The following is a 27103-nucleotide window of genomic DNA, read 5'->3' as shown; positions in this document are numbered from 1 at the left end:
GGGCTTGAGTTCAGTCCTGGTTCAGGCAACTAGATCCCTCATGCTACAACTAAGATTTTGCATGCCACAACTAAAAGAAAAGATACTGCATGCCACAACTAAGACTTGGCACAGTTAGATAAATAAACATTTTAAAAAATGTACCCTGGAGAAGGAAATGGCAACCCACTCCAGTATTCTTGCCTGGGAAATCCCATAGACAGAGTAGCCTGACAGGCTACAGTCCACGGAGTCACAGAGTCAGACACAACTTGGCAACTAAACTACAACAACAAACACAATCAGGCAGATTGTGATTTGGGGAAATGCCTCTTGATGGAAATGTGGCATAAAACAGAGTGAAGTGACCTAGCAATATGGAATGTAGAGTTTTGTAAGAAACTAAAATTTGTGTATAGAGTCATAATTGCAAATATTCAAATAATAAAGTCTGTGGCTAAAGAAAAAAAGTTGTGTAACATTTTGTTGCTGTTCAGTGTCTAAGTTGTATCTGACTCTTGCGACCCCATGGACTACGGCACGCAGTCTCTGTCCTCCACTGTCTCCTGGAGTTTGCTCAAATTCATGTTCATTGAACTGGTGACATCTAACCATCTCATCCTCAGCTGCCCCCTTCTTCTTTTGCCTTCAGTCTTTCCCAGCATCAGGATCTTTTTCAATGAGTTGGCTCTTTGCATCAGGTGGCCAAATTATTGGAGCTTCAGCACTAGTTCTTCCAGTTAATATTCAGGGTCAATTTCTTTTAGGATTGATGGATTTGATCTCCTTGCTGTGCAAGGGACTCTTAAGAGTTTTCTCCTGCACCATAATTGGAAAGTATCAATTCTTCAGGGTTCAGCCATCTTTGAGGTCCAACTCTCATATCCATACATGACTACTAGAAAAGCCACAGCTTTGACTATATGAACCTTTGCCTGCAAAGTGATGTATCTACCTGTTTTTTAATATGCTGTCTCAGCTCAGTTCAGTTCAGTCACTCAGCCATGTCTGACTCATTGCAACCCCATGAATCGCAGCATGCCAGGCCTCCCTGTCCATCACCAACTCCCAGAATTTATTCAAACTCATGTCCATCGAGTCAGTGATGCCATCCAGCCATCTCATCCTCTGTCGTCCCTTCTCCTGCCTCCAATCCCTCCTAGCATTACGGTCTTTTCCAATGAGTCAACTCTTCGCATGAGGTGGCCGAAGTATTGGAGTTTCAGCTTCAGCATCAGTCCTTCCAATGAACACCCAGGACTGATCTCCTTTAGGATGGACTGGTTGGATCTCCTTGCAGTCCAAGGGACTCTCAAGAATCTTCTCCAACACAACAGTTCAAAATATGTTGTCTAGGTTTGTGATAGCTTTCCTTCCTAGGAGCAGGTGTATTTTAATTTCATGGCTGCAGTCACCATCCACAGTGATTCTGGAGTCCAAGAAAATAAAATCTGTCATTGCTTCCACTTTTTCCTTTTATATTTGCCATGAATTCATAGGACCAGATGCCACGATCTTAGTTTTTTTGAATGTTGAGTTTCAAGCTAACCTTTTCACTCTCCTTCACCCTCATCAAGAGGCTCTTTAGTTCCTCTTTACTTCCTGCCATTAGAGTGGTATCATCTTCATATCTGAGGTTGTTGATATTGCTACTAGCAATCTTGATTCCAGCCTGTGATTTATCCATCCAGGCATTTTGCATGATGTACTCTGCATATAAGTTAAATAACTAGGGAGACAATACACAGCCTTGCCATACTCCTTTCCCAGTTTTGAATCAGTCAGCTGTTCCCTGTGTGGTTCTAACTGTTGCTTCTTGAGCTGCATACAGGTTTCTCAGGAGGCAGGTGAGATTGTTATTCCCACCTCTTCAAAAATTTTTCATAGTTTGCTGTGATCCACACAGAGGCTTTTGTATAGTCAGTGAAGCAGAAGTAAATGTTTTTCTGGAATTCCCTGCTTTCTCCATGATTCAACAAATGTTGGCAATTTGATCTCTGGTTCCTCTGCCTTTTCTAAATCCAGCTTGTATATTTGGAAGTTCTTGTTTCATGTACTGCTGAAACCTAGCTTGAAGGATTTTGAGTACAACTTCACTAGCATGTGAAAGGAGCGCAATTGTACGATAGTTTAAAAATTCTTTGGCATGGCTCTTCTTTGGGATTGGAATGAAAACTGACATTTAGATCACTTCCAAAATGTTTCCTTGTGCTATTTTATTGTTGATTCCTACAACTTCATGCAAAAATATCCCATCACTGGTGTTAGGCCACATTAATCTGCTTTATGCAACTATAGTTAGCTGTAGATTAACTTTGCCTGGTCTAGACTTTCATAAAAATGGAATCATAACATTGCATACTTTTTTGTATCTGGTTTCTTTTGCTCAACATAAGATTTCTGAGAAATATCCAAGATCATCAAATATTAATGCTGAGTAGTATTCCAGTGTGTGTGTGTGTGTGTATGCATTGCCTTGTTAAAAGATTTGCGCTATTATAGGAAAAAAAGTTGCTATTATAAATGCATACAATTCTGTAGATACATTTTAATTTGTCTTAGGTGGCTAGAAAAGGTGAATAACTTATGACAATTAAAGAAATAGAATTTGTAATGAAAATCTCACAAAGAAAACTCCAGACTCAAATGGCTTCATAAGTAAATTCTATCAAAGATTTAAGGAAGAAACCACACCAACTTTACTCACAATCTTGCAAATAACAAAGGGGAAAGGAACATTTCTAATCATTTAATATTGGCCGCTTTTAAAATATTCTCCTTATCACTGGTTTTCAGCAGTCAGTGGGTTTGTTTGTCCCTCCCTCCCTCTTCCCCCAATTCCCCCTCTCCTTCCTTCCTTAATTCTGTCTGGATTAGCTGAATTTCTGAACATGTCCATTTATAGTTTTCATCAATTTGGATAATTATCCATCATTTTTATTCAAATGCTTTTTTCTTTTGCCCATCTTTCCTTCTGGGACTCCAACTGCACCTGTGGTAGATAACTTGAAATGGTCCTACAGGTCATTAAGATTGCTGGATTTTTTCCCAAACTTTTTCCCTCTGTTTGTCAGTTTGGATAAGTAATGCTGTTAGGTGATCCAGTGAAGTCTTCATTTCAGACTTTATGTTCTTCCCTAGGGCCTACCTTGAAGACCTAACCCTCAATGTGACTATATTTGGAGATGGGGCCTTTGGAGAGGAAATTAAATTTAATGAAGTCTTAAGGGTGGGGCCTTAGTTCAATGAGAGTGCTATTCTTATAAGAGTAAGAGACACCATAGGGATCTTTCTCTCCATGCATTCGCAAAGGCTATGTGAGGACACAGTGAGAAAGCAGCCATCTAGAAGCCAGAAAGAAAGGTTTCACCAGAAACCAACACTGACAGCAATTTGGTTTTAGACTTCAGGCCTCCACAACTGTGAGAAAATAAATTTCTGATAAGTTACCAAGTCTGTAGTATTCTAGTATAGCAGCTAGAGCAGACTAACATAGATGCAATTTCTCAAAATTGATATAGTCATTGAAATTGTTTATTTCCTTTTTTATCAGTTTTGGTAAGTTGTATTTTTCAAGGAAAGCAAAAAGTGTCAGAAACCTTGATATAAATATTTGTTCTTAATACCCTCATTATTTTTATCACGTGTAGGATATTACCACTTTCATTCCTGATATTTGTACTTTGAGTTTACTCTTTTGACTTGGTCAGTTTAAGGCTTTTCAATTTTATTAATCTTTTCAAAGAACCGATTTTGGCCTGTTGCTTTCCTCTAGTGCACATTTGTTTTCACTTTCATTGATTTCTGTTCTTATCGTCATTAGTGCCTTTTATTCTACAGATGTTTGAAAATTTTCCAATGAAAAATTTGATCCTCTTATGAAGACACATTGAGCTTTATATCACTATTTTAATCTTTATTCTTCAATACAAACAGAAATCCAAGGCTTATTAGATATTTAAGGAACAGCTGCAAAATATCAAAAAAGATAAAAATTAAAAAATAGAAATTGGAGAAGATAACTGAAAATAAAATCTGAGAAGATACAGATAATACAGGGAACAGAAGGAAACTTTTAAAATGTCTTTAAGATTCTTAGAGAGAGATGATAAAATAATGCATCCCAGAAAGAAAAAAACAGTATTTTATGAGGCAACAGGGAAAATATAAAAGGTACAAATATAATAATATAAATTAATTAGTCAAAATATTTATGGGGAGGAAGCTGAAGAAATGTTCTGGAAACTAGAATAAAAGTGTTAAAGATAAGAATCAGAGGTTAAAAGATAAGAATTTAGATGATTATTTCCAGAAAATGACTTTCAACCTAGAAATTCAAATATAAATACAGACAGCCCATCAATTAAATACATGGGATGTTTCAGATTTTTAAGCCAATTTAAAAAAATCACCATTTTTCTCTATGTTAGTTTCACATATCTGCTCTAACAAATTACTACAAACTTAACTACTTAAATCAACACAGGTTTACTTATCTCCCAGATCTGGAGGTCAGAGGCCTGAAATGGGTCTGCAGAACTATACTCCTTCTGGAGGTTCTAGGGGAGAATCTGCTTCCTCGAATTTTGCAGCTTCTAGGAGTCCCCTACACTGCTTTGCTCCTTAGCTCCTTCTTTCAACCTCAAAGCCAGTAGTATAGCATCTTCTCCCCTCTCTGACCTCTTGTAATCCATTTTATAGGGACACTTATGATTATGTTGAACCCACCTAGATAATCCTGTAATTTCCTCATTGCAGGATCCTTAACTTAATCTCATATACAAAGTTCCTTCTGCCACCCAGGAAAACATATCAATAGGATCTGCATTGAGGGTGGTTATTATGCTGTCTACAATACTCTCATTTACCTTTTCTCAGGAAACTACTAGAAGATATGTTTCAGAAAAACAAAGGATTATGCAAAGAAAAAGGAACAAGGGATCTAACACAGGAAAGCAGTATTAAATTAATAAAAACAACCAATACTGAATGAATTAGAGGTTGAAATGCTCTGAGAGAATATCTAGAAGGAAAACAAAATAAGCTGGATTAATCAATATGTTTGACTGTAATGTTTTGTTACTTTGGCAGAGTTTCTGAGGATAGATTATTAATAAGTAGACAGAACATGGCAATTATTAAGGCAAAGAAATAAAAGGTTGTATTAAAAGTTAATGTGGTCATATGTGGTTCAGGGTTGAATAATATACAAAAATGTTACTTTATACAAAAACTGTGAGACTACCATATTGAGATATGAGAGGATAAGAGTGTGGGGGAGAGAAGGAATGTTCAGACTTGGGAGTGGTATTATAAAAGAGCTTTATGATTGACTTCTAAAGGAGAAAGTTAACAGATAATGTTGGGAGAGTGAAAAAAATCAAGAAACTGTAGTATATTTTGACATATGAAATAAATAACAGAACAACTGAAAATACTTGAAAAAAATTTTCCTTTTAAGAAAAGTATGGAGGTTATTTAAAAAACTAAAAATTGAACTAGCATATAACCCAGCAATTCCACTACTGGGCATACACTCAAAGAAGGCCATAATTCAAAAAGATACATGCACTCCAATGTCCACTGAAGCACTATTTACAATAGCCAGGAGATGAAAGCAACCTAAATTTCCATCAACAGGGCAATGTATAAAGAAGATGTGGTACATATATACAATGGAATATTACTTAGCCATAAAAAGGAACAAAATTGGGTCATTTGTAGAAATGCGGAGGCACCTAGAGAGTGTCATACACAGTGAAGTAAGTTGGAATGAGGAAAATATTACATATTAATGAATACATGTGTAATCTAGAAAAATGGTAATGGTGATTCTATTTGCAAAGAAGAAATACAGACATAGACGTAGAGAACAAACATATAGATACCAAAGAGGAAGGGGGATTGGGGGAAATTGGGAGACTGGGATACATACTGTATGTAAGTACCAATACATACAGTATTGATATTATGTATAAAATAGATAACTAATGAAAAAATGAAATCTAGCAGAGGGGTTGGGGACTACAGGGCTTTTGGCTAAAAACTTGGAATGTGGCAAACTGTTATTTCTCACCAATATCTGTACATTTCTCTACATTTCTTAGGCTCCCTTGCAGTTAAAGGACCTTGGATTAAACTGGCCAATGAAATGTGGGCAAAGTTACATATGCCTTTTTTAGGGCTGACCTCTAAAACTTCTTACGTGATTCACTGTGCTTTTTCTCTTGTCAGGTAAGCTGTGAACCCCAAGTCACAGGAAACAGCAGAACCACTAAAACTAAAGAGAAACTTACATTCTCGAGTTTAACACTTTATCTGACTAGTAACATCCACAATGAATTTCTTTTGAGAAATAAAAATCTACTGTATTAAATCACTGAAATTTGGGGTTTTCAGTGACAGCAGTAAATTTGGTGTTGGTTTTTTAAAAAGCAGTCACAAATGCCTTGACGGTATTTTGAGAAGTAGCATCTATGTCCCCTTTCCTAAAATTTGGACCTGCCTTCAAACTCACTTACAATCAAAAGAATGTGAGAGAAATAATGCTGTTTCTCTTGGGGACTAGGTTAGAAAAACAACATGTAGTTTCTGCCTTGTTCATGGCAACACTTGGTTTTGGAGCCCTAGGCGTAAGCAGTTTGGTTCTGGTTATTCTGCTGCCGTACCATGGGGGGAAGCCCAGGCCACATGAAGAGGCTACACACTGGACCTCTGCTAGCATTCACAGTCTTCATAGCTGAATTATCAGGAAAAATTTGCCCCTCTACTCTCCGCTGAACACAAGACTCATTAACATAGTAAAAAGATTATTTTAAGACAGCATATTTTGGAGTAATGTATCACATAGTAAGAGTAATCCAGTACTCACTCTGATAAAGAAATAGCATCATTTGCTTTTTAATCTGTACACTTGAATTAAATTAGTTTAAAATGATAAATTACTTATTGGCTTGATGACTTTGCTATTGATTCTCCTCTTTCCCTTTTTTAAAGCGGTGGCTTTCAAACATTTTAAAAAAGAAGCACACAATGAGAAATGCATTTTATAAACATGACCTAGTGTACATATACATGCATACATATATAATTTAAAATTCCACAAAGTAATACTTAACCTTACCAAGTGCCATGCACTGCTTTTCCAAACTAGACGATTTCTTTTTTCAAAAAGTGTAGTTGTCATTAAATTTCCTTAATTACAACTGGGACCTCCACCAATGGGATCCACACCATTCCTTTGATTCTAACACTGTACGAAGCCATAATTCTTCAGAGCTTTACGCAAATCCAGCCAATAACCCTTCACTGACCAATCCATTCTGAGTTCTTTTGAAATTCCTATAATTTATTAGCCATATGGTATTTTCTCTGCTATGCATGCTTAACTTGATACTTCAGGTCCAACATTTTCGGCACCAGGGACCAGTTTGGTGCAAAATAATTTTCCCAAGAACTGGGGTGGGGGAGGTGGGGGTGGGTTCAGGATGATTCAAGTGCATTACATTTATTGTGTGCTTTATTTCTATTATTATATTAGCTCCAATTCAGATTATTAGGCATTGGATCCTGGAGACTGGGGACCCCTGCCTAAGGCAACATTCTGTCTTTTAACTCTCAACTGCTAAATTCATAGTATTCAATAAATACATTGCTCAAGATCTGGCCAATGTGTTTTTAAATCTCACAACTGTCAACATGCATTCCTTCCCTACAGATTTTCTTTGGGGGCGGGGCAAGGAAAAATGGTTTAATAATCTATTCGCATACTATGCTTAATTTCAGATTGGAAAAGTGCACAAAGTAGTCCCAACTCTGCGTGAGTCTGTAGTTTTAAAGTAGACCTCATTATCAGATATAATTTTTCTAACAGCTTTCCTTATTATACATATGCATACGAACTACTTCTCTGGACACAGCCATTAAAAAAAAAAGTAATAGAACAAAGTTCTCACGACTAAAATATTTTAGGGATTGGCAAATGGGAAAGTGTTCTGTAGGAACAGCATTTTCACAACGCACTGCAACTACACCTTGATAGTATATTTCGAGAACCGCGTCCCCCTTCCGCGGTCCCGGCCAGTCTCAGGAGGGAGCTCAGCGCAGCGCTGGTGGGATGTGAGGCCAGGCCTCACGGAGCAGGGTCCTGGTTCTCCATTAGTTCTCTCCGGAAAAGGGTGACACCACACCGACAGCTGGAAAAGCTGGGGCGGGACTTTGCCTCTAACCCCTCACGGCGGTTGTCCCCGCCCGTTACCTTTGCCCGCGGAACCCGCGCGGAGGCCGGCCCTAGCAACGGCCTTAGCAACGTCCGGGCTCCTCCCTCTGGTGTCGCCCGGAAAGCGCTCCGCCGCGGCCAGGCGGGATTGGGGCCGGGCGCGCACCTTGGGCTCCGGCGGAGCGGAAGACGCTGGAGCTGTGTGAGGACGCGCGGACTGTGCAGGTCTGAGTCCCACTCTGATCCCTCGTGCGGGTCTCAGCGCTTCTGTGGGGACCGGGGTCCGCAACCCGGAAGCTGCGGGAGTGGACGCTCCATGGCCGGGCCCCGGCGGAGGTCGTGCTGCGTGTCGCTTGTGAGCGGGGCCCTGGTCCCTGTGCGGCCGCCAGCGTGTTTAAGGTCTTGTGGGCCCTTTGGGGAAAGGGCGTCCAAATTTTTCTTCAAAAAAAGTTTTTTGTTTGTTTTTCTTTTTTTTTTTTTTTTAACCCCTAACCATTATTTTCAGTGGAGTCGGGCCCAAGAAAAGTCTCTTCAGGCAAAGTTAGTCCACTAGGTACCCTATTCTTTATTTTTTAGTGTTTGGAGTGATTTGCGGGACAGTGGTTATCACCGAAGGAGAAAATTAGTACAGGCATAGTGTGCCATGCAGTGTGTTTAAAATATTAAGGTTATAAATACGTAATAAGCAAAGAGGCTGTCCTGAAGTCTGAATTATTTCTTGGAAATGTAGGACAAGTCAGGAGGTTTATTAACACTGAGGTGCCAGTTCCATGAAGTTGGATGATAAAATCACTGCTTGATTCAGAACCACAATATTTAAAAATTACTTCTCTCTAAACCCCAGTGTACCATGAAAAACTAAGGCAAGACAGTCTCTGCCACAGGGTGGGTGCTATGTGTGTGTGGGGTGGGGTGGTGGTGGTGAGGAGGGCATAGACTGTTAGCCTGTTAGGAAAAGGTGTTGCCTTGAATTTTTAACAGTAGACCATTGGACCTGTACATATGACCAGGTTCTTAAAAATAGGAAAATAAAATTTAAGTGGGTTTTATCTGGCACTGTTAGGATCCGAAGTACAGGATGAGGAGATTATATGTAATGTTCCATTGCTGTGTTGTGTGCTCAGTTGTGTCCCACTCTTTGCGACCCCATGGACTGTAGCCTGCCAGGGTCCTCTGTTCATGGGACTTTCCAGGCAAGAATATTGGAGTGGGTTGTTATTTTTTCCTCCAGGGGATCTTTCTAACCCAAGGATTGAACTCCTGTCTTCTGCATGAGGATAGGGGGTAGGGGTGGGAGTTAACTGATTTGTAGCTAGGAGTCTTTTGCATTATTATTTTGGAAAAACAAGAAAAAAATCTGCCAGGCTGCAGATTACAGGTAAAGGTTGTCAGATACTTCAGTAGCAATTGCATAGTGAATGCTTCTTTTTCATAATGGTTTTGATTTAGTTAACAAGTATTTGTTGAATTCCCCATTATGGAATTGCAGAGTGAAGGATTCTACTCTTGGGGAGTTGACTACTACTAGGAAGGATAGCCAAACAAAAGGTAACTCCAAATTAAAATACATTTTTCCATGTTAAGTATCTGGAACTAGTAATAAGTACATGAAAGCAAAGAGGTGAAGAGATTGCAATGGGCCATCTAGAATCCTGACTTTGAGACTAAAAATACAGGGTTATGTGCAAGATAGAATTCGTACAACTTGATTGCATAGTTAAAAAATTAATTTGTTTTCAACCCAAGTTGCAAAATGACAGATGCATATCTAGGCAAAAATATTTGTTAGTTCCTCAGGAACGAAGTTTTTTTATGTTTTCTCAGTAACCCCAACAACTCCACTTTATTTCTCACACATAATTGATGTTAAGATATATGCTTTGAAAGTTTTGAATGGTGTGTGCAGTAAATGATGTGTACACATTAGAAACAGGCTGTTGATTAGGTCAGGATGGATCCCTTGTTCATATGGTTTTAGAGGCCTTTGGAGGGAGCTCCCCATGACTTAGAACTGCAGGCCTCGTCTGTAGCCACCTCGTCTACATGTGAGAGTGTGTAGGTAAGGCAAGGCAGGGAGCCGTAGACCTTTCCCTTGCACAGTCTCAAGGTGTTTGTGTTGTTTGATTTTTGTAGAGAAAGGACTTTTTATATAAGGCTCTGCTAATTTGGGGCTTCCCTGGTGGCTCAGCTGGTGAAAAACCCCTGCCTGCCAGTGCAGGAGATGCAAGAGATGCAGGTTTGATCCCTGGGTCAGGAAGATCTCCTGGAGAGGGTAATGTAACCTACTTGAGTATTCTTGCTTGGGAAATCCTGTAGTCCATGGGGTTGCAAAAGAGTTGGACACGTCTGAATGACTAAACAACAAAAAATTCATTTAGCTATATGGATGGACGGCCAAATGGAATACATGGGGATTTTTATGAGGCATCTCAGGAAGAGTGCACTTTGAGGCTCCAGAAAAACTCACCAGTAGTTTTCCATTAAACATCAAGCAACTACATTGACTTTCATGACACTGTTGGGAACATACTTCCCCACTAACCCTGGGCCCCATAGTGGCACATGCAAATCCCTGCATAGCTACTGGAATACCCAGCGAAGTGGAGTCAAATTGAATTACACCACTCCAATTGCTTTTTTTAGGATAAGCCCATGATCTGGATAACTCAAGACTATTGTAGCCTAAAAATGTTTTTAAGAACCTCAGGTAACATAGAACAGAGCCAAACCAAGACGATTTAGGGACCAGTTAGTTTCCTAAGTTCAGTGATGAGACTCCATTGGCTTGTGAGAATTGACCTTTTGTTGGCCAGAGAAGGATTTGTGGCTCTGATTTCTGGAGACTAATAGGATCTCTTCCCAGGATTTTAATGCTTCTCCTGTCCTTCGAATGACTTTTTGATCTTAGCCAAGATTTCTTTACCTGTATTTGTAGATGGACTCTAGAATCTAACCTGCAAACCATCTGAAATTGTGTGCAGAATACTGCATCTGTAAGTGCATTTACTAGAGAGAAGGTCTAAGACTCATGCAGTCTTAAAAGGATCTGAGCCTCAAGAAAAGGTAACAGCTTAATATCCTGCACTCTCCCAGTCATTGAGGGCATATTGACAAAAATAAAAGTCATTTTTAGGAAAGTGATTTGGAGTAGAGGTCACATAATGTTTTCCATTCGTGAGGCAAGAAGAAGGGATTGGACCATCGTTTTTAAATATCTCTTTGTCTTACCAACCCAAAATGTAAACCCTTACCTAATCAGTACACATCAAAAATATTTATTGTATTTTGGCTTTCCCCTTGAATAAATTTGGCAAGTATATTTTACTTTTCCTTCAATGACCAACATCTTTTTTCCTTGCCTTTCTTTATTTGGGTCCCATGTTCCCTGGCATTTACAATCTATAAAAAACTCCTGATGACTAATTAAATTAGTATCACTAACTTCTTGTTAGTAAATTATATTGTGTATTATGTTCCAGTGGACTCTGTTCACTTTCGTTTTGGGAAACCACAGAATGTTTCCTGTTTCTGTCACAACTTTTCTCCTCTCAGTGTTTGTACTTAAAGTGCCTGGAGTCTCATAGTTAAACACCACAATACCAAGGCTTTAGGTTATGAGAATCATTTTACAGCTCTGGAATGCATATCAAATGAAGAGGGCCCCAGTCTCTTTTTCCCTCTAAGCCTATTGTGCTTACAAAGTATTTGAATAACAGTTTTGGCAACCATCATCCTCTTTTGAAGGAAATATTTAAGTGAGAAAGGCACTTTACTATTTTATCTCTAGACTGAATGGTATATATTTTTGAAAGCAGTATGATTTCTTAGAATGGGTAAACACTGATGTTACTCTGTAAAATTTTAACATTTATAGATTACACTTTAATCTTATATGCCTTTATATTTTTATAGTCATATGTTTCACCTTTTGAGATATTTAAAAAATTATAATTGCTAGTGGATGCCTCTCATTTTAATGGATGTTTAGTTATATTTTTATGTGTGTTTTAATTTATGTTGGAGAGAATTACATCTTTTAGAACATAACCAACTAAATTTTACTGATTTCACCTTGTATTTTTTTCAAGGTTCAGACTGAGAATTGATGTCATGTTAAGAGTGTGATTTGATGTCTTATAATAACAAGTGAAAGTCAGAGCTTGCAGGGTTGAATACATTCCTGGCTGATACTAATATAAAAACATTACATTCCTAATATAGAACAAAAGTACTGTTTCTGGAACAAAAATAGTCACTGAGAAATAGATTGTTTGTACCTAAACTTTATATTTGAAATAATTTTTCTGGGAGGCAACCTTCCTATTTTTATGGAGGGACTAACTTTAAAGGGTAATTTTTTTTTTTTAGTTTATTGCTTTTTAACATTATATCTTAAAGCATGCTAATCTAGTGGTTTAAAAACTTATTAACATTTGTTGCTGCTCTTAAGTCCTTTCAGTCATGTCCTACTCTGTGTGACCCCATAGACGGCAGCCCACCAGGCTCCCCCGCCCCTGAGTCAGCACACAGTTGTGAATTAAATGGAGTAGTTTTCTTTGTAGAAACAGTGAGTGACATGTTTTATGTTTTTTATTTTGCCCCCCACTTTTTTTTCTAGTTCATCTACAATATGTGTTTTAGATATAAAAGTTAAACTTTGATTTGAATGAAAAATGTCTCTCAGTACACCTATATTTCTCAAAGAAAGGGAAGAAGATAATTCAAAATTTGTGGAAATACAGCAGTCACAAACTACATGCATAGCTGCAGAAGATCCTCTTCAAAACTTATGCTTAGCATCTCAAGAAGTTCTCAAAAAAGCTCAGCAAAATGGAAGATCAAAATGTCTGAAGTGTGGTGGTTCAAGAATGTTCTACTGCTATACATGTTACGTCCCAGTTGAGAATGTACCTGTTGAACAGATACCACATGTGAAGGTTGGTGAGAAATTTAATTGTTTGGAAGTAGCAGAATTGATTTTAAAGACACATCTGATATATCCCTATTCTAATATAACTGATAAGCTTGATAAATGACATCATTATGAAAATTAATTAATAGAAAGTTTAATCCTGTAGACCTGTAAACCTATTTTTCCCCCTTGTTTCTAGAAAAAGAGACATACATTGCTGAAAAACTTGCATATGAGATGAATGCTGTTGTTTTTAATGAAATCAGTTACTTTTTAAAATAAATGATTATAATTCATTTACAGCATAGAAAAAATGTTGTATAAACTTGAAAACTACAAGAGACAAGTTTACAGGCTGCATGAAGGAGCTTCAAAAACCACCTCAGGGCCTTGGACTGCCCTTGAGAAGAAAACGTATCCTGAAGAAACTAGGGTTGATATTTGCTTAGGCAGAATTGTGAGTTTAGCCTCATTCTGTATATGGAGACGGAGCACATGTCAGTGACCAAAACTAAACTAAACTGAAATTGAAAAGACTAAGGCCTGCTCATTGGGCTGTGTTATAATTATAGTGATTTAACGCCAGATTTCAACAAATTGATTTGAATTGATTGCTTACCTTATACTTTTTGTTGCCTATCAAGACTATTTTTGTGTAGATAAAAGGTCTGTAGACCATCATGTCTCTGTAATCAAAGACTTAGTTATGTATATGTTAAGTTGTCTAACAGTGACTCAAACTTTAAGTCAAATGGTTTATGAAATTTGACTGCTGCCTGTTAGGACCTTAAAGAGACCAAATTCTACACATGAACTCATTAGCACTTGGCAATAAGAAAATAAGTTTAATGTGGTGATAAGGTTCATTTAAATTTCAAGTAAGAACAATACTTTGAAACACTCGTATTTTGTTACTTGAATTGCATTTTAGCCTACATGTTACCTTGGCAAGTCCATAGTCTGCTTAGGGGTCTAAAATCATTCTTAGAGGTTATTGGCAAGTTTACTGGCCAAGAATAACAGTATAGAATCCAGTAAGCTTCATAGTTAGCTCAGAAAAACTGAGAGCCTGAGCCCAATAATTCTTCTAAAGTCCGGATTGTTGTTCAGTCACTAAGTTATGTTCAACTCTTTGCCACCCCAGGCTCCTCTGCCCTCTGCTGTCTCCTGGAGCTTGCTCAAATTCATGTCCTTTGAGTTGGTGATGCTATCTAATCATCTTGTCCTCTGCTGCCCCTTTCTCCTTTATCTCCCTTCTCCCATTATCCCCATCTCTCATATAAGAATGTTACATTTTGAAGTATAGTTTTGGAGATATGAACAGAATCATTTCATCTTCTGTTTATATCATAGCCACATAAAGAAAATATCCCATTAAAAGTTTTATCTTAAGATATATTTTGTTCAAAAGGGTTGATGATCGGAATAATAAAAGTTAATAATATAGGGCTAATATTTTCATAGAAATTTAATAATTGAGTATTGTTTTCTAAACCCATGACCTAATGTCCACTATTTTAATGAAATGGCTGAAACACTATACCAAGAGTTTGATCAACTCTAAATGGCCTACTGGATGGTGCAAAATTTTCTGAGGTGTTTTATTTTAATTACCATATGTAAAATTTTGTGAGTTACTACACATTAATTAAAAAAATTAAAAATTTTTCTAGTTTCTACTTTATTTTTACAAATGGTGCAGCATTTGCTTTTAGATAGCCTGCTTCGGAAGGGAAGATAACTACATAATGAATAAGTACCTCCCAAGCTATAAATTTTACCCTAGGGATTAAATTCATTAATATATATCTTTTTAATGCAGAAGAAAAATTTTTTAATGTCATGACAAATTCATTAATTTTTTTTTAAGTCATGACAAATGTCTTTTTTTTTTTTTTTAAGGCGAAGAAAGGTCATCAGATGAAAGCTTCATCTTTATTAGAGTACTAGAATTGAAAAGATTCTCTTTGGGAATGTTGATAATCACATGGAAAAAGGCTAGAGTTTTCTGCTAATTGTATTTTGATAAATATGGGTAGAAAGTTTTGTGGTAAATCTCTCATAGGAAACATAGATGTTAGGGAACAGATTGATGGTCTTTAAATGTTTGAAAACAAAACATCTCTACTTGAACTGAGTCTGGTCAACTCTAGTTGTATTACTCTGTACCCTGTGATTGTTTAAGATATATCTTCTTTTAAAATGTGTGAACTAGAACACAAACATATTTCTGTATTTCCATGACTTGACCTGTGTCTGGACTTTCATAGTATAATTTTCAGGCTTACTCAGGGGGAACTAAAGATACATGGCTTGGCTCCCAGAAATACTTCTTGAGCACAGATATTACATAACTGTTTTATACTTGTAGATGTTAGTCCATGATATGCTAGTTTCATGATTTGTGAAATACATTAGTAACTTTCAGTCCTGCGTTCTTGATTTAAATGATGTCCTTCAGAGATAGCCAACTGATCAGAAATGTTGGTCATTGCCTTTGGAATTTTCAGTTCTATCCATCAGCTGTATACGAAAGTCGGTTTTATTAGTATTAGAATACTTTGTCATGATCTGCTTTTTTTTTTCTCTTTCTTCTTTCTTGCCTTCCCTGAACTAAGATAATGCTGAGCTGCTACTGAGAGACCCCGAGGAAAGGGAATGTAGAGTAGCATCATCTGGGATTGAGTTTCATGAGGAAAGTCTGATGTAGAGTTCAGCCAGAGGTAGACTGATGTAAAATCATTTGTGAACTGCCTACTTAAATGGTAAATTTTCTATCAATAGAAGTTGATTTGATGTTTTGAAGCAGTTGCCCTCAAGTTATAAATGATCACTAGGCCTAAGTGAAGGTAGGAGATATCGGGTTTGAAACCCTAGATGGAAAACTAGAGATGTTTTCAATGTTATCTGGGATGTTTATGGCCCTTCTAGGATATATAGCTTCCTCTTTCCACATAATTATCCTGAGTGATAAACTATGTACAATTTGGGATCATCTAGTAGCATATAGAAACTGCCCCTTTAAAAAATAGTTCTGGCGTTAATGATACACACAACATGAATGAATCTCAGAATAGTTATTCTAAGTGAAGGCAATCAAAAGAAAAGTGTTTATAATTTATGATTTCATTTATACAAAATTCTGGAAAATGCCAACTAACCTATAGCAATAGATCAGTAGTTGCCTAGGACTGTGGGTGGTAGTTGATGAGTTAAGGGGAAGGAGGGAGACACAAGAAGACTTTTGGGGATGATGGATATGTTCATTAGCTTTATTGTGGTGATGAATTCAAAGGAGCATATGTTAAAACTCATTAGATTGTACACTTCAAATATGTACAGTTTATTGTTTCAATCCTATCTTTAATAAATCTGTTCTAAAAAAACAAGGTAGTTTTTAACTCCAGGGTAAAATAACTGTTCCCCCAGAGTAAATACCTAGAATGTTGCCTTTTAGTGTGGGCTGGGAGCTGGAACAGTACTTATCATAACAAATAAGTCATTTGAACTCTACAGCGAAAAATCCATCCAGAGAGAATTTCTTATATGATGGGAGAGATATGACTTGGCTTCTGTTTTCATAGTCATGGCTGAAGGCAGGATTTATACAAGCATTATACAGAAAACTAAGCTGCACAAGTCAGCAAAATAATAGAAAAATCTAACTCAAGAAATTTGCGAGACTGTTATTTTTTGCATACAGACAGGACTATTTAATTCATAGTAATTAAATAATGAAACTAAGGAAAATAGGCAAAATGATTTTGAAAAGTTATTTTTTATATAGAATATACCTCCTGGAACCATTCTGTTACTCTTTTTCCAATTAATAATTAATTTCACATGCTGAGAATCATGATGTTAACATTAAAATACCTTAATGTTAATAACATAATAAAAAATATATATATATAATAAAATATATATATTTATATATAAAATAAAATATATATATAATATATATATATAATATAGTAAAATAAAATAACATAATACCTTTAACCTCAAAAGATGTTTTGAGGAACAAAATTTTAACTTGAATTTTAGATCTAAAATTTTTGCCTGAGCTTATATTTCTTTTTAATATATTATAAAATTAACAGACCTGAAAGTTTATAGCAATTATAAAAAATGTTCTTGACACAGATATTTGAGTGCAAGGAATAGGACTCAGTCCAGTGTGACAAATGAATATGACCTTGGAACATTGCTATAAGAGTCTGTTATATGAGTTGAAAATAGTTCTAGTACATGATTAACAGTATTAAGAAATAAATTTGTGTTTGCTTTATGACTCTTACTAGTCTTAGTATTCTATTCTAAAAAAGTATGACTTTCAAACTATTAAGTATATTCATGGGAACTTAGTGTGAGCTTGCTATTTAAGCTTTAAAGACCATTTTTATTAACATAAAAATTAGAATTTTCTATTTGTTTTGTTCATTTGTTCCTTTTTCTCTAAATTTTAGCTACCATTGAAGATTGACATCATTAAACATCCGAATGAAACAGATGGCAAAAGCACTGCTGTACATGCAAAACTCTTAGCACCTGAATTTGTAAATATTTATACATATCCGTGTATTCCAGAATATGAAGAAAAGGACCATGAAGTAGGCAGCTTATTTTTTTTACAGCTTTTCACATTGAATCTAAATATGAATTTTAAACTGCATTGCCTTTCTAAACTTACTTGAACATAATTTACTATTTAATGGTTAACCTTCTGCAGCACTTAACAAAATACAGTTTACTTCATCAGTATCTTAAAAGATCAAATGATCCTAGATGTTAGGCCTTTTTGAGTCTTTCTTTTCACTTTTTCTAGTTTGTCTGCATTATTTCTTCCAATTTTTACTCTGCTAGTATTACTGAACCTGCTTTTACTTTTTTCCTTTCTCCATTCTTGTTCATATACTACACGTAAAAAGTCTAATTTGATACAAACTGAGAAACCAGATTACAAATGTTGAAATTTCTCCAGAAGAAAAAGAGACTGAGCTAGAAGGATTTTTAGAAATCCTTTCTAAATTAAAAGCTTTAGTACCTGTCTTTTGTGATATTTATTTTGGCTACTCAGAGACCTTCCTTGCTCATTTCTAGATTCTTAATGGATTTTCACCTAGTTGAAATGGTCACATTAATGACAACAGGTCTTTACAGCTGATCTTGTTGAAAAGTGATGTTGCTATAGATCTCAAAAATCTAGGCCTTGAATACTTCTGAAAGAAACATATAAACTCTTTTAGGTCTCATGGGAGAATATTTGTTGGTATGGTAAATCTAGAAACAAAAAATCAGTGCATTTGTTTGTTTAAGAAAGAGCTTGGTAAGTTTTTCCTTTTCTATCAATATATTTGTAATTTTTGGTTGAGTTTATATAGAAAGTTGTGTTTGTAAATGATATCTGAGTTTGGGATCTAGGAGTATATTTGTATATTTGTATTTCCTTCTTTGATCAGCTAGATATCATGTCAGTTAAATAGAACATAGTGCTACCTAATATAAAAAGACATAATGTGCTCATAGCCTAAGAACACTAAGAAGCCCTGGACTTTGCTAGTTGGGTATGGGGGAAAGGAAGGTGTGCATTGTGAGTGTCTGAAAAACTGTTATAACATTGACGTTTATAAAGTTAAGATTTTAAATTTTAATAATATTTATTTTTCATATTAAAAATGATAATCTCCACTCAGAAATCTTTGGAAATAGGGAAAAATATGGAGGATAAATACCCATGTCTATCAACATTTGTTCATTTAACAAATATTTGCTGGGTGCCTGCTTTGTGTTAGGAGTTGTTCATACCTTGGAAGTTCTACAGTATATAAGGTCTCAGTAAAAACATGCTGAAAGAAAGGAAGTACTGTAAATCACTGAGTAATTCTTTAACAGTTAAATTTTTTTATTTTTAAGTTTTCACTGTAATAAATGTACTTTAACATATATTCTGGGTATTATGAGTATATGTATATTTAGAATTATTTTAAGATAAATTCCCATAATTGAAATTTCATTTGACTAGAGAGTATGAACATTTCAAGACTCTTGACTTATATTGTCAAATGGCTTTCACAGAGTTATGTTATTTAAACTTGACATCAGTAATGGCTTTAAAGGCCTATTATACCATTTCCTCACCAGCATTGGCTGTATCATTTGTTTTTTCTTTGCTTATTATATAGGTGAAGATGGTATTTAATTATCAAGCACTTTTCAATGGTTCTTTTACAAAGTACCCCATACTTTGCCTTTTATTTTATGAAACATTACAGAGTTTAGTTTTTTTATTTGACCCAGAGGAATCGGGTGGAGAGGGAGGTGGGAGGGGGGATCGGGATGGGGAATACATGTAAATCCATGGCTGATTCATGTCAATGTATGACAAAAACCACTACAATATTGTAAAGTAATTAGCCTCCAACTAATAAAAATAAATGAAAAAAAAACTCTAAAAAAAAAAAGATAGAGCTAACCTGGTTTCTATCAATAAGTGAATAACTTATTTTAAAGTATGGAAGTATTTCTTGGTGGTATATTATGATTATAGGTTACTAGGGAAGAACCAAAAACTTTTACCACATATATATTAAAGAGGCACATATACTAAAACCTAATGCTTTTTTCTCAAGTACTCAACATAGTTTTTCCTCTTGAAGTTTTAAGTCTGAGTTTATTAATTTTGAAGATCATAGCACACTACTAATGTAAACTTCTTTGCTTTAGGTTGCACTTGTATTTCCTGGACCTAAGTCTGTTTCAGTAAAAGATATTTCTTTTCATCTGCAAAAAAAGAGTCAAAATAGTGTTAGAGGCAAAAATGATGACCTTGATAAGCCATCCATTAAACGCAAGAAAACTGAAGAACAGAATTTGAATGACAGCAAATGCAAAGACACAACACTGAAAAAAATTGTGTTCATAGACAGCACCTGGAACCAAACAAACAAGATATTCACTGATGAGAGACTTCAAGGTAAATGAAAATTAAAATGTTGCATTTTGTTTTTTTGACTTTTCCTTCCCCCAACTCTCAGAAACTTCAGACCTACTGGTGTATTCAAGAAGAGTTGCATTGCCACCTCTGCTTTATTTTTCCTTCTCTATTATATGTATCTGTGTGTACTTAGATATGTATATTTTTGGTTGAACCATTTGAAAGTAAGTTGCAGGCTTTACAGCACATCACCCTTAAATATCTAAGTATACATCCTTAAAGAAGAATGGCGTAATTGCTATACCATTAACACTATAAGGAAGTTAGCAAAAGTTCTATAATCTTTAGTCCAAATTTACATTTCCCTAATTGACCTAAAAATATTTGTTGTAGCCTTTTTCATCTGATACAGCATATAAACTCAGATTCCATTTGGTTATTATGTCTCTCTAGTCTCTTAATGTAGAACAGTCCCCTGTTTTTGCATTTTATAACTTGGGCTTGTGTGAAGAGGACAGATCAGTTGTCTGCTGATTTTAATGTTAGATTCAGTTTAAATATTTTTGTAAGGATACTTCAGATAAGGATAAATCCATGGTTGTCTACGAAAAATCTAGTTTATATCTGTTGTTTTGATATAATTAATAATAGCATTCCTTTTCAGAAGTCGTTTAGGTGATTAGTTACCCTATTCATAGCTAAAGTTGTATACATCAAATAAGAGGACATAGTGTACCTATTTCCATTACTGCTGATAACGTTAATTCCTTGATTAAAGTGGTGATTGCCAGATCTCTCCATTATAAGGTTTATTTTCTTTGTTGAAATTACTAGTAATTTCTAGACACTGAACTATTTCCCAACTGCTTTTTACCAAGTGGTTTTAGTATTTATTGATGTGTGTGTGTGTGTGTGTGTGTGTGTGTGTGTGTGTGTGTGTTAGTTGCTCAGTTGTGTCTGACTCTTTGTGACCCCATGGACTGTGGCCCACCAGGCTCCTCTGTCCATGGAGTTCTCCAGGTAAGAATACTGGGGTGGATAGCCATTCCCTTCTCCAGGGGGTCTTCCCGATCCAAGGTTTGAACCTTGTTTCTTGCATTACAGACAGACTATTGCCTAAATCAGTAATTACATTAAGGATTACAAAATGATGAAATTTTAATGTTTTTATTTCTTCTGCATTTGTTTGCTGGCATTCTTATATAAAGATGAACTTTTCTTTTTTCCCTCTCTCCTTTTTCCTCTCTTTCCCCCCACCTCTTTTTGGGATCATTGTGGTCTTATGGGTTTCCTTTTCATTCAGTATATTATAATTTATCATGATTATATTCTTTTTGATGCCCAAATTGTCTAAAATTTTGCCATTGGGAACGTTTCAGGTCCTTTGTGGCATGGCCTCTTTAGTCTTTCTGGTACCACAAGCTGTCCCAAATTCACTTGTACTTTTTTCCTGCCCCAGACCTAGAATTAATTGTTTGAAGGAACTGTGGTTCTTTTAATGGGGTATGTTATTAGAAACCAAGATCTGGTACATTTATTACTGCTTGTATATCATTGCTTCAGTGGACAGAGCCAAGAAAAATAAAAAGCTATGTATTGAGTTCACATGAATAGCTCCAATTCAGATTTAACATTTCTTTCTTTTGTTTTGTTTGTATATTTTTCTTTAGAGTGAAAAGCTTAGTTTCTAATAATTAATGGTTTAAAGAATTGCTTTACTTGCCCAAGTAACACAGCTAGTAATATGAAGAATATTACCTGTCTTGTTCGCTTGTTCCTTACTCAGTTCTTTAGGCTTTTTCAGTAGTTTCTCTAAAAGCTTTGGGTTTATTTCTGGCTCTTTGGAGGCTTTATTTGTATACCATGTATGATTAGAGAGCAAGAGAGTTAACCAGTTGGTTTTAAGCAGTTTCCAAATCAGTTTCAAACTGGAAGAGCTTCTCTCAGGCAGTTATTCAAAATGTACATCATGTAGAAAAGAAAGTATATGTCACTTTTTGGCATCTTGTGTTAATTAGTCTCAAGCTAAAGTGAATGACAATACTAGATTTAACTCGCTTAATTTTATAGTTTATATCCCTTGAAAACATACATGTTAGTAAGACTCCTTTGTCATTCTGCCTCTCTGTGTGATTGGGTTTATGTGTGTGAGAAAGATAGGCAGAGAGAGACAAAGAAATGGTGTGTTTGTGTTCTTGTGTGTTTCTGTGTTTGGGAAGGATGTGTGTATGGAGAGTGACTGCAAAAAGATGACAGAATAAGATTTGTAATCTTATTGCTAATATTTGATTGATGAAACCTGCTCTTTGGAGTACTGCCTGCCATATTCCCTTGAATAGTTACAGTTGCATGTTACCCAGTTTGAAGATTTTTCCTGAGCCATTTTTCTTTAAAGTACCTTATATGGTAATGGAAAGGATCAAATGAAGAACATAAGTGGTTTTAACACTTGAAAAAATTATAGAGGGAATTATTGAGGTACGTTTTAAATCTGTTAAGCCTTTGTGCTTAAGGCTTCAAATGACATTTGTACAAAAGTTTTCTGTTATTCCTTCTCAGATCACATAGAAAGTATCATATACTTCAGTTCTGTGCTGCATCAGAATTTTAAATGGATTTCTTAATTCCTTCAAAATCATGAAATAAACAGATTTCTAGAGTCAGTTTTTTCTGCATCTCCTACTTCAACCCCTGTCACTTCTGACTCCTCATCACACCCCAGGAACTATTTAGGGCTCAGCATATTTATTATCTCTGTATGTATGTGAAATATCAGTTTCCAGATAAGCCAAGTTACTTCCACAAGAAACAACCCTTGTTTGTTATAAATCATTGCTGTTAGGTTTTAAAACATTTTATCATTTGATGGGATTAATCTGAACAAACCAACTCTAAATTTCTATTTAAGCCCTCAAATGTACTGTATTAAAATGTTTCTGTTACTCTAATTATGAATGCTGAGATTAAGAATCCTCTTAACAATGTAACATACTCTTTTGCCAAACTTTACAGAGAAATAACTGTGAATGTTTTACTGCTCTCAAAACAAAACATTTGAAGTTTGAGTGCCTAATTTAATCATGAAATGTAAGCCTGCAAGTGAAGAGTGGCATATTGTTCTTGAAGATTCATCATTGAAAGGATTAGGGGAATGCATTGGGGAAGGATGGTGTCTTTTTGTTGTGGAAGGAGTCCAAATTACTAAAACTAGCATTCATCTCACTTCAATAAGTGGTGCTGGGAAAACTGGCCAGCTGCATGTAAAAGAATGAAATTAAAATATTCTCTCATACCATATACAATAATAAACTCAAAATGGATTAAAGACATAAATGTAAGACAGATACTAGAAAACTCCTAGAGAAAAGCATACATGGTACACATAATACAAACATACACACAATAGAATACTACTCAGCCATTAAAAAAGAATGAAATCTTGCCATTTTCAGTAATATGGATGGACTTGGAGGGCATTATGCTAAGTGAAATAATGGAAAGACAAGTATTGTATGATATCAGTTATAAGTGAAATCTAAAAAAATACAAGGATATAATAAAAGAGATGCAGACTCATAGATGTAAAGAACAAACTGATGGATACCAGTGAAGGAGGGGCAATATAGGGGTAGGAAAGTAAAATGGACAAACTATAAAGTAAGCTATAAGGATGTATTGTACAGCACAGGGAATTCAGCAAATATTTTATAATAACTATAAATGGGGTATAACCTTTAAAAATTGTGAATCACTATGTTGTACACTTGTAACTTATATTGTATAACATACTTTCAATTTAAAAAGATTTGCTTGTTTTAGATTATTAGTTTTGCTTTTTTTCTTTTTTGACTTATAATTTTCTCAGGACTCAAATTTTAAGCTCACCATTTTGTTTCTAAGATTGTAGCTATAGTTTACTCATTTCCACTACTATATAATGTATGATTGTGTGACTATACTAAGATTTACTCAGTCTTCTGTTGATGAAACAATTATTTCTGGTTTTTGCTACAGCGCTACTGTGTGCTACTATTACACACAGTGCTACTGTGAACATTTTTGCACATGTGCAAGCTTCCTCTAGGAAACATACCTAGAACTGGAATTGCTGTTTTGTTATGTATAAGAATGTTCAGTCTTATAGGATGATGCCAACTATTTTCCAAAGTATGGGTACACAGGTTTATACTCCCATCATTAATGTGCGAGAATTCCTATCAGTTCATAATGCCTCCTACCATTGTGTTGTCAAATGTTTGATACTTGCCAGTAGAGTGGGTATAATATGGTATTTGGTTGTAGTCATAATTTACCTTTCACTAATCACTAACTGGGTTGAGCATCATTTTGTTTGCTTATTTGGCCGTACATGTCCTGTTCTGTGAAATATCTGTGTCCATTTTTCTAGTGTTTTGTTTTTCTTATTGACTTGTAGGAATTCTTTATATAGAGTATAGATATTTATGTTTTGAAATATCTTCATGCAGTCTGTGACTCGTCTTCTAAATTTTTTTATGGTATCTTTTGAAGAACCGAAATTCTTAGTGTGGAATTTATCCATCTTTCATGTTTAGCACTTTTGTTCCTTTTAAAAATCTCTCTACCCCAATATATTTCACCGTGACAAGGCTGTGATCCAAAAGATGCTTGCTTCTTGGAAGGAAAGCTATGATAAACCTAGACAGCATATTAAAAAGCAGAAACATCACTTTGCCAACAAAGGTCCATATAGTCAAAGCTATGATTTTTCTAGTAGTCATGTTCGGATGTGGGAGTTGGACCATAAAGAAGACTGAGCGCCAAAGAATTGATGCTTTCAAATTGTGGTGCTGGAGGAGACTTTTGAGATTCCCTTGGACTGCAAGGAGATCAAACCAGTCAATCCTAAAGGAAATCAATCCTGAATATGCATTGGAATGACTGATGCTGAAGCTGAAGTTTTAATACTTTGGCCACCTGATGCGAAGAGCTGACTTATTGGAAAAGACTCTGATGCTGGGAAAGATTGAGGGCAAAAGGAGAAGGGGGCAGCGGCGGATGAGATGGTTGGATAGCATCACCGACTCAATGGACACGAATCTGAGCAAACCCCAGGAGATAGTGAATGACAGAGAAGCCTGGCATGCTGCAGTCCATGGGGTCACAAAGAGTAAGACACAACTTAGCAACTGAACAATAGCAACAGATGTCAATTGTGTTTTTCCCTTTTCAGCTATTATGCATGTAATTAATTTATTGTTTTTGTAGTATTGTGTATTGAAGGGAAGCCTTGTGGAGGTCATTCCTATTGTGTTTCATTATGATGATCATTGTCTTTTAAATGGCAGGTTTGGTCAGTTTATATTTGCTGTGAGTATTGGTTTAGAATAAAATAGAATTTTTTAAAAGAAAATTTTATTGTGAGTCTGAGTGCTGGTCTAAGGTGCTAAAAACCTTCTGAGTTTGTTTGTTGACATCTGAGTTTTAAGAGATGAGACTGAAAGTGAAAGTGGCTCAGTCATGTCCAACTCTTTGTGACCCAATGGACTATACAGTCCATGGAATTCTCCAGGCCAGAATACTGATATAGAGCCTTTCCCTTCTCCAGGGGATCTGCCCAACCCAGGGATCAAACCCAGGTCTCCCACATTGCAGACAGGTTCTTGACCAGCTGAACCACAAGGCAAGCCCAAAAGATGAGAGTACTGTTTTAAGATTTCATGAGTCATTTCCTCTTTAAATATTTAGTAGCACAGCATTAGCCGACTGTGTCCCCAAGGCTCTGAAACACAGATTTGACAGCTACTGAAACACCTCTAGGTACTCTGTACATGAAGAGAGAGCCAAAAAGTGATCATCCAGTAGCTTTAACAGTATTAAGAATCGTTAACCTGCCTATCTGGTCTCAGTGAGTTTCAGAATGAGTGATGTCTTAAAAATGTCAATTTATCAAGGAAATGAAGCTTTTCTGGAAATTGGTGAACTTAGTCCTGTCACGGGTTAAAGTGAAAAAAGACATTGGTGAGTAGATGACAGAGATGACCGTCTTAAGTGTTAACCACCTGTAACCCATTGCTGTAAGGTCTGAGACTTACAGATAACTGTCATGGATAACGTTTCATCCTGTGTTTTGTATTGCTTCTGTATGTATCTTAATACATTTGAGAAAATACCCTGTTTGGAATTGGGATTGAAGAAGTTTAAAAAAAAAATCTGTACAGTAATTAAGGGAAATCATTATTGTACCACACCCTGTGGTTAACAAGAAATACCTATATTTTTCTTATTTGTTTTTGGCAGGGTTGCTACAAGTTGAGTTGAAAACAAGAAAAACTTGCTTTTGGCGCCATCAAAAAGGAAAGCCAGATACCTTCCTTTCCACAATTGAAGCCATTTACTACTTTCTGGTAGACTATCATACTGATATATTAAAAGAGAAATACAAAGGACAATATGATAATCTTTTATTTTTCTACTCTTTTATGCACCAGTTGATAAAGAATGCCAAGTGCCCTGGAGACAAGGAAACAAGAAAACTTACCGATTAGTTTTTTAAAAGTTACTCATGTAATTTTATTTTGCTAAAATCAATAAAATTATAATTGTGCTTTGTTTATTCCTAGGAAATATTCATGTGTAATGTCTGTAAGACCACTTGAAAAAATGAGGTTTTATTTATTTTACTTCATATTTTTAAAAATGAAGATATTTCTAAGGGAATTTTCAGAGATGGTGTTGACCAAAAAATTCATTTCAAAAGTTACTTGCTCAAGTTTCGCAGATCTCAATTTTATTACTATATTTTAATATAATTATTATTTTCTATCTATGTGGTTAGATGTAATTAGAAATTTGTTTAGAGATCTTCATATCTTTCCATGTATACTCACAGAATCTTCTCAAGTAATTTGCTCAAGGTTGATGGCAAACCTGGGCAGAACTAGAATTGTAGCTCCAGTCCATAGGGCTGTTTCTTTAAGTCCATGCTGCATGTGATGGACTTTTTTTTTTTTAATCTGCAGCTTTTTTAGGGAGGAATTGTTAATAATCATGTCCTATCTTAGGGATGGACATATGA

At 35.7% G+C, this 27103-nt stretch overlaps 2 protein-coding genes across 7 annotated transcripts in view; one reads left to right on the top strand and one right to left on the bottom strand.

Annotated features, from left to right (window-relative positions):
- Positions 1–8327, bottom strand: part of FAM227B (family with sequence similarity 227 member B) — a 49713-nt gene extending 41386 nt beyond the window's left edge. Inside the window, exon 1 of the mRNA XM_065942038.1 lies at positions 8237–8327. The gene's annotated coding sequence lies outside the window, so the exon portion shown is untranslated. The remainder of the gene's footprint in view (positions 1–8236) is intronic.
- Positions 8318–26652, top strand: DTWD1 (DTW domain containing 1). Of its 6 annotated transcripts, none has more exons than XM_065941844.1 (6): positions 8318–8422; positions 11133–11260; positions 12816–13134; positions 17579–17722; positions 19836–20085; positions 26326–26652. In XM_065941844.1, exons 3-6 carry the CDS (start codon positions 12871–12873, stop codon positions 26571–26573), a joined length of 906 nt encoding a protein of 301 aa, XP_065797916.1. In that variant the 5' UTR covers positions 8318–8422; positions 11133–11260; positions 12816–12870; the 3' UTR covers positions 26574–26652. The 6 variants fall into 6 exon arrangements, with proteins under 6 accessions (XP_065797916.1, XP_065797915.1, XP_065797919.1 ...); XM_065941843.1 differs by lacking the exon at positions 8318–8422 and adding an exon at positions 8442–8596; XM_065941847.1 differs by lacking the exon at positions 8318–8422 and adding an exon at positions 8613–8737.
- Positions 26653–27103: the final 451 nt, after the last annotated feature.

This window comes from Muntiacus reevesi, chromosome 7, assembly GCF_963930625.1.
Source record: "Muntiacus reevesi chromosome 7, mMunRee1.1, whole genome shotgun sequence".
In the NCBI taxonomy this organism is placed as follows: Eukaryota; Metazoa; Chordata; class Mammalia; order Artiodactyla; family Cervidae; genus Muntiacus; species Muntiacus reevesi.
The sequence above is the reverse complement of the archived record's forward strand: the minus strand, read 5'-3'. Positions and strand labels throughout refer to the sequence as shown.